The sequence below is a fragment of the Mastomys coucha genome, unplaced genomic scaffold (assembly GCF_008632895.1).
Source record: "Mastomys coucha isolate ucsf_1 unplaced genomic scaffold, UCSF_Mcou_1 pScaffold16, whole genome shotgun sequence".
NCBI lineage: Eukaryota > Metazoa > Chordata > Mammalia > Rodentia > Muridae > Mastomys > Mastomys coucha.
Window position 1 is genome coordinate 70119142 of NW_022196898.1, and position 7874 is coordinate 70127015.

Here is a 7874-nt window from a genome sequence, read left to right on the forward strand (position 1 = left end):
CATGAGGACTTGGGGGCACTGCCAGGGATTCTGTCTTCTTAGTGTCAAAGCGGGCTCAGCACAGCAGCCTGCCGTGGTTGTCTGAGCATTCGTGCTGAAGAGAGCTGCATGTGTGAGCATCCCATGCTGTCCCCCTCTCTCACCCTTGCTCCTTCGGAGTTCTGCTTTCAAACTGGAGGCCAGTTTTTTAAAATGTTTGTGTGCACTTAGATTCAGTACATATAAATACTGTAACCTCCCGAGGCCTGAATTTGGCTGGGAAGTATGACACGTCTTGACCGGTCTCATGGATGTGCTCTCTCATCATGAGAAGAACATGGCTTTTTTTCTGACTTCCTTACTTGTCATTGGGTATACTGTCTGGGAATTGGGGGCAGCTCAGAAGTTAAATGAACAATGTGACTGCGTCAGAGTCCCCTGTCCCTAACTGCCTTGTGTTTATTCCTCTTTTCTCTCTTCAGGGATCCATATCTTCTGGACCCAACTCTGGAATACGTGAAGGTAAGAAAATGGGGTGGAGCACGGAGTTATGGCTTCTGGGTAACTGACTTCCCAAACACTGCCTGCTGCCTGCCTCATGTAGAGAGCTAGTTGTAGCACCTGAAACAGCCAGAGGAAATTTGGCTCGCACGGGCCTTTGGTAAAGTATGGTAAAGGTCTGTTAAGGTCTATGGTCTTTCCCCCATGTGGACCAGATGGGTTTTAAAGTTTGGAGTCTTGGGCTTGTTTTTGTTTTTGTTTTGTAAGTTCTGGCGTATGCACTGTAATACCTCCAAAGAGGTCTGGAGTCTGCACCGTATAATCAAACTCATTACTGCGGCGCTGACATAGAATATTCACACCGGGCAAACAGATAACAGAGGGCTTTATGCATCCAAGTCACATTTTGTTTTTGCTACTAACTGAGGTCATTCTGTTCTGCTGCTGAGTGAATTCTTTTTTGATCTCTTAGCTTTCAGATTTGGGGGTGGGGAGATTTGGGCAGGAATTTTGAATAGGAATTGTGGGCGGAGCTTTGTCTTGAGTAGAAGGATGAAGGCTCTGGGGCTTTCAGAGCTGTCTTTTCCTTTCTCATGGGCCCCCTTCCCCTCAGTAACTAACTTGGAGCCAAACGGAAACCCTGCTGCTCAGTGGGGCTCACGGTGGGGCTCACAGTCAATGCTGTTCAACTGCCCAGCCCTTCTCAACTGTCTGCCCTTTATTTCTTGTCCCTCCCCAAGAAGAGAGGCATGACCTGTTATACTTAGCTTTGTGACAATGGCTCTTGCCATGTTTTAAGAGGAATCATGGCATGAGTTAGGTTGTATGACCTCCTCTTGAGGACCTACGGCCTACCTTCCATATTCAGAGCGTATAGGCCCACGGCTTCTATGGTTCTAGCATTCACTCTCCCCCCTTTAGGCCAGAGAATAGATGGGAGAGGAGAAACTTCTAGTCAATTGCCTGGTCCTGTGGAACATTGTAATGGTGCTGATGAGGGTGGGAATTATTTCTTTCCCTTTCTTGTTACTAAATAATATCTGAACTCTTGGAATTGTGGCAAGCGAGTGAGCCTAAGCCAGCAGGGCCAACGTACCACACCTAGTCAGAGGTTTATAAACTGTGTGTCTGCCCCACCCCTGTATGCGGCATATCTGTTTTCATACAGGTTGTGTACTGTTAAGCGTTCATGATACTCCTATAGGTTGTGGTCAGATTCAACTGTAGCAAGAAATAACAGTGTGTGAGGATGATGCAATTCCAACTTTAAACATTACTCCATTCCACGGTGCAGAGATTGGTTATCTTCTACCAGAGCCTCAGACCCTCTGTTCACCCAAGTATAACCCTGATCCTTGCTCCAATAACGCATTTCCCCCATTTTATAAAATGTGAAACCCCCTATACTAGAATCCCATGATGAATGTTGCTAGAGATGGTCCATTTTAGAATGGTCTGTTTTAGTACAGTAGCCCTCACGTCTCTGTAATTTTGCCTATCTACAACAAAACATTATTCAGAAATACTAAATAAAAGGTTTCATAAATAAGCAGCTCATAACTTATGTGTGTTTCTGAGGAGCATCTTGAGATCTTGCTGTGTGCTGCTCATTTTTTGGTGTATCCACACTGTATATGCTGCCATTCCGTTAGTCACACAGTAGGAGATGTTTGCCATAAGTACTGCAGTGCTTGCATTAAGTAATTGTCATAGTACTGCAGTGCTTGTGTTAAGTAATTGTTACAATACTGCAGTGCTTGTGTTAAGTAGTCCTCACTTTCTTATGGGTTCCAGAGCACAAGAGAGTGATGTGAAGATAGCACTGGGTGTTACACAGGAAAGGCTGGGTTGACCCTGTTTCCTTGGTAGCCCTGCAGGGCACCTAAGATGAAGCATAAGATGGTATCTATAGACCATGTTATTATCTGGGATGTCAGTCGTCCACTGAGCGTCTTGGAATACATCCCTGAGGATAAGGGAATCATCTTGAGTTAATCATCTTGAGTTATTGCAACCTCGCTCACGAATGCCAGTCACTGTGAGTTGAGCTGTGTAGCTAAGAAGCTGCACAATGGATTTCAGCGTCTTCTGCTTATCCTTGCTTTCCCTGCCTTCTCCTGGCAGGATGGATGGAACCGCCCTTTGGAGGCTTGAAGAGTCTTTTTCCAATAGAATTTTGTTTTGTCTGGAGGGAAGGGAGGTCTTGTGCTCAATAATGTGTGTTAAGCTTTCTCCCTTCCCTGATCTGAATCCTGTCAGAGCTTTAATCTGGGGCTCCACCCTGATTGATGAACAAAGCTTTGTTTTTCTTTTCTGTTTTGTCCCTGCCCTCTTCATGCATGAGTGTGTGTGTGTGTGTGTGTGTGTGTGTGTGTGTGTGTGTGTCCTCTGAGGAGACCAGAAGAGCATGAGATCTCCTGGAACTGAGGGTACAGATGACTCGAACCACACCAGGTCCTCTGGAAGTGCTCTTAACCACTGAACATCTCTATAGCTCTCAGCTTTTATCATTTTCTTACTTTGCCCTTGGTCTACAGAGATGGCTGGAAAGAAGGTGGAGCCAGTATGGAATATTTCATTGTCTCAATGGCCCAGAAAGCTCCAAAATAACATTGAGGGAAGCCTCTGAGCACAGGGTCCTAAAGATCCCACCTGTCAATCTTCTCGTGTCAGTTCTGCCTGCCCATCACAGCACCTCTCTGATGGGGCTGTCCCTCAGAGCAGGCGAACAGTGTCAGTGTCAAGACCTGAGGCAGGGGAACCACTGCCTGTGACTGAAGATGGGATGGTGGCTGAAGAGAGGTGGAGGTAGATGAGAAGTGTGGACAAACAGAGGCATGGTCTGGCCCCTTGGCTTTGAGCTGTCCCTTCCCTACGACTCTTGGAGCATTCAATGTCTTTTGGGCATCTAGAATAAAGAAATTCTACACTAAGCATGTTGTGCCTTGAAGGGCCCTTCTGATAGATTCACCATTGGTCTAATGAATTGGTCAAGGAGGTCAGATGTTGTCGGGCTTAAATTTACTCTAGAACAGAAGTGGTCTTCTCAGTGGCCAAGTCTCATCTGAAGAGAAGCATCCACCTGTCGCTGCAAGGCAGAGAGTCTTCCCCATCATGAAACTGCCCTCTGCTTCCCCAGCCTGAGTCCGACCCCATAGCTGGTGGCTGGTCTGCCATGTGAAGACAGAAAGGGCTAAGGGGAGAGAGAATCCAAACTTCTGCCCTGCCCGGTTCTGTGTCCTCCTCACACCTGAGGGTTTGTATCTGTGGCACATTAACATGGCTCAAAAGGGGACCACCAGTTCAGTTCACTGATGGTTGGATGCCTAGGTTCTTTGCATATGGAGTGGAAGGAAATCCACCTGGCTGAGAAGCCCCAGGGTGGTTGGTGGGGTGGCCGCTGAGTCTCCCACCTATACCCTAGAGGCTGTATGTGACGTGTGGATGCGTCAGGGAAGTAAATGGATGATCTGAAGTAACCCCTTACTCCCCCCCAACCCCCCGCTCCACGGGGCGGAGGTGGCATCTCCTTCCTCCCGATTTTGTGTTCCCTCTGCCCTTGGAGGGTGCTGGGTTCGCTTTCTTCCTTTTCTCCTTGCTTCATGAATATTCCCCGTCACATCTTCCCCTCCTGTAGTAGCTCGGAAGGCTGTCATCTTGACGCTTGGACCCATAGCTGTCTTATATAATCACAGAGCTCTCACTACACCTCACTGAGATCGGAATGTACACATCTCAGCGGCCCCACCTTTCCTACTGCCTACAGTGCCATTACTGACTCAGGGTTGCACAGCTCTGGAATTTTCCTCTCCGTATCTGGCACACCTGATGCTAGATAGAAACCAACTTTTTTTTTTTTTTTTAAATAGAAGTAAACAGCTTTTAGAGGTAGTAGCCCTGGGCATGGCTGTGGTAGAGTTTCGTGTCCACCTCTTTCCTGCCTGGTCTTGTCATATGCATAGCCCTGCCAAAACATATTCACTCCGTGTCCAGTTTCTTAACATGGCAGGTGATTATTTAGAATGTTTGATCAACTTTGTTAGTGATGCTAAAACCATTAGTAATAGTTGAGTGTGATGTCCTTCCAACGGGAACTGGGTGATATGTAACGTTGCTCTCCCCCACCCAGGGAGTCCACACTCAGGTTTTAATTAATTGCCTGGAGCCAGGCAGTGGTGGCGCACGCCTTTAATCCCAGTACTTGGGAGGCAGAGGCAGGCAGATTTCTGAGTTCAGGGCCAGCCTGGTCTACAGAGTGAGTTCCAGGACAGCCAGCGCTGAACAGAGAAACCCTGTCTCAAAAAACAAAACAAAACAAAACAAAACAAAACAAAACAAAACAAAACAAAATTTGTGTAACCTTGAACTTATACTTCTCTATGGAGTCTATCGTCCCCATAAATAAGATCCTTGGGGAAGGCTTTAGGGATCTCCATGTCTATGAGAGACCAGAGAGAAGTGGTAGGAATTCTTATGTTGTTTCTGTGGTTTGTTGTTGTTTGAGAAAGATTATGTTACCAAGGCTAGCCACAAACTCACTTTGTAGCCCAGGCTGGCAAGCTTGAAATTTGTAATCCTTTTGCCTCAGCCTCCTGAGAGCCCATATTATAGATGTGCCGCCTCCTGCTGGCTCTGCTCGCCCTCTTGATTATAAAAATTGCCGTATTGTTTGGACCACGGGAAGCATTCCAAGTTGTATCTTAGACACTAGGACCAAGGATGCAATGGACAACATCAGCTCATGCTTCTGTTCCTTCCGAAGACTGGAGATTCACACGTCTGTTTGCTTTATGATTCATTATGTTGTACTTATAAAACGCATTCCTGCCATTCCTAGATGACCTATATTCTATTTATTCATTTTGTGTATGCACATGTGTGGAAATCAGGATAACGTGCAGGAGTCAGTCCTCACCTTCCACATTTCATGGGTCCTGGGGATAGAACTCAGGCTATCTGGGTTGACAGCAATCACCTTTGCTGCTGAGCCATCCCGGCAGCCCTGGTCATTTTCGTAATCCCTTTATAAACTTACTTTTACATCCACTCTTGTGTGCTTCAGTAGTCATCCCATCTCTTTGTACTAAATTCCATAAGCTTATATTACTTTCTCTTCCTTCCTTTCTTTTTGTAATTAAAATTTTAAGTAATATATAGTTATATTACTCCATTTCTTCTCCTCTTTCCAACCCTCCCATCTCTGCCCCAACTCCCTCTCAAACTGATGGCCTCCTTTTGATTATTATTGCAACACACACACACATGTATAAATATATAAATACAGCTTGCTGGGTTTGTTCAGCATGGTTTGTGTGTATACGGTTTTAGGGCTGACCTGGTTGTATCAGATAACCAATTAGGGTGCTCATTCGGGGAGGGGGGAGGCTAATCCTCCCTCTCTTAGTAGTTGTTAGCTGCCTGTAGTTCTATGTCTAGACATGGGTCTCCTGAGATTTCCCCCTTCCTCATTAGTGTGCCTATTGATATCACCATCGCTCAGGTCTTCTTTAGGCAGCTATATTGTGGAATTCTCTTGGGTGAGGGTTCCTGTCATTTCTAAGAGACAGGATCTCACAGCAGACTTCCTGGTCCTCTGGCTCTTAGCAACCTTTCCATCCCCTCTTCCAAGATGTTCCCTGAGTCTTAGCTTCCAAACCCAGATAGCCCACTGCTACATCAGTGAAATCCGTTTCCTGGGCATGTTTTAAAGTTGGGGAGTGATATATATGCTCAGCAACAGCAAGGCTAGGTGATTTTCTTCTAGGAAAAAAAAAATGTTTATTATAGGTTTTCCATCTTGAAATAGATTGCTTTTAAGGAAGGTAAATTAGAAAGCTTGGTGCAACAGAAAGCATGGGCTGCCTGCATTTTCAAGTTAGCGATGAAGAGGCAAAAGTGACCTCCAGTGCCCAGGCTGTAGACAGCACAATGTGGCCAGTAGACAAAGGCCTGTTCTCCAGGGACCACATAAGGAAGTGTCAGGACAGGATGCAGCCTTTGTTCCTAGCTGGGTTCCTAGTTGTCAGCCTTGGCGGATTCTTGTTGCCCACTTGTGAGCCTTAATAAAACTGGCAATCTTCAAGCTTGCTCTGCAGGTTAGAAGAAATGTCACAACACTGGAGCTATTGTGCTGAATGGAGACCTTCCACTTCTCCCTCTGGAGCCCAGGGGAGTCCGGAGAGGCTCAGAAAGCCATCCTTTGTGGGGTTAATGCTTATTCCCAGAGAGTCTTCTAAGTCTATAGGTATTAGTCGGCCCAAGGCTCAGATCTCAGCGAGGCCATTTCCCCTAGTATGCTTGGGATACCTCGGGTCACCCAGCAGATGAAAAGAGAAATAATCATGCAAATTCCAGCACCGAAAATAAGCAGCCCGGCTGTGGGAGGCTTGGGCAGGAGAGGGGGCAGCAGGGCCTCAGCTCCCTTTTGTGCTTGGCACGGCTGCAGCCATGGTCACTGCTAAATAGCTTTCTTTGAGGGAGGTGCTTTCTTCCCGCAGGGAAACAGGCGAGCCTGCTCTGAATTAGCCAGCTCACAGAGTCATGAAAGGGACTCGCAGAGACAATGGTACGCTGTACATTCCGTGAGATTTTAACAAGTTATATGAACCAGATAATGGCCCAATTGGCTGGCTCTGCAGGTTTTTGCCTGAGTGTGCACATCCGCAGAGCCCCCGCGCTGGCCCCTGTGGGACCAGATCAAACGGGTGCCAGCGGCGAATGCAAAACAGTGCAGGCTAACTCGGGGCCCACATTCAGCTGGGCCCACATTCAGCTTCGCCCACTCTGCCATAATGTGCCCTGTTGCTATTCTTAGGAAGTTTAGTGTTACTATGGGTTTAGAACACTGTAGCCGCCTGGTAGGAAGATGGAAGAATAGGGCAGAAAAGAGTCCCTCACCCAGCAGAATCCTATCTATCAAGCTTACCGAAATACGGACACTTAAAAAAAAACTTACCACAAAATATATGCTCATATGAAAGTCTCTATGTATATGCTTATATATGACATTATTTAACATCATTCACCATCGATGAATTGGAAACAGCCCGAATGTCTGCTTCAGCCGTGAACAAACCGTGGAGACCCACACCGTGGCACACTCATCAGCTACAGAAAGAAGCAGACACACAAAACCATTGGCGCACTGAAAGCACAGTCTCAAAAGGCTACCAGCAGGGCTGGAGAGATGGCTCTGTAGCTGAGGTCATGCACAGCTCTTAGAGGGGCCCTGTAGTCCCAGGACCCATGTTGGGTGGTTCACCATCACCCTGTAACTCCAGCTTCCAGGGATCTGACAAGTCTGTCCTTCCATGGTCACCTGCGTTCACACGCACAAACCCCACACAGACACGTGCATGCGCATAATTAAAAAAAGACTTTTTTTTTTTTTTTTT

At 46.7% G+C, this 7874-nt stretch overlaps 1 protein-coding gene across 1 annotated transcript in view; it reads left to right on the top strand.

The window, feature by feature from the left end:
* The window catches only part of Bcar3 (BCAR3 adaptor protein, NSP family member), a 114039-nt gene that overhangs the window by 36944 nt on the left and 69221 nt on the right, over positions 1-7874 (top strand). The window contains exon 3 of the mRNA XM_031375333.1: positions 462-501. Coding sequence (XP_031231193.1) covers positions 462-501 — 40 coding nt within the window. The remainder of the gene's footprint in view (positions 1-461; positions 502-7874) is intronic.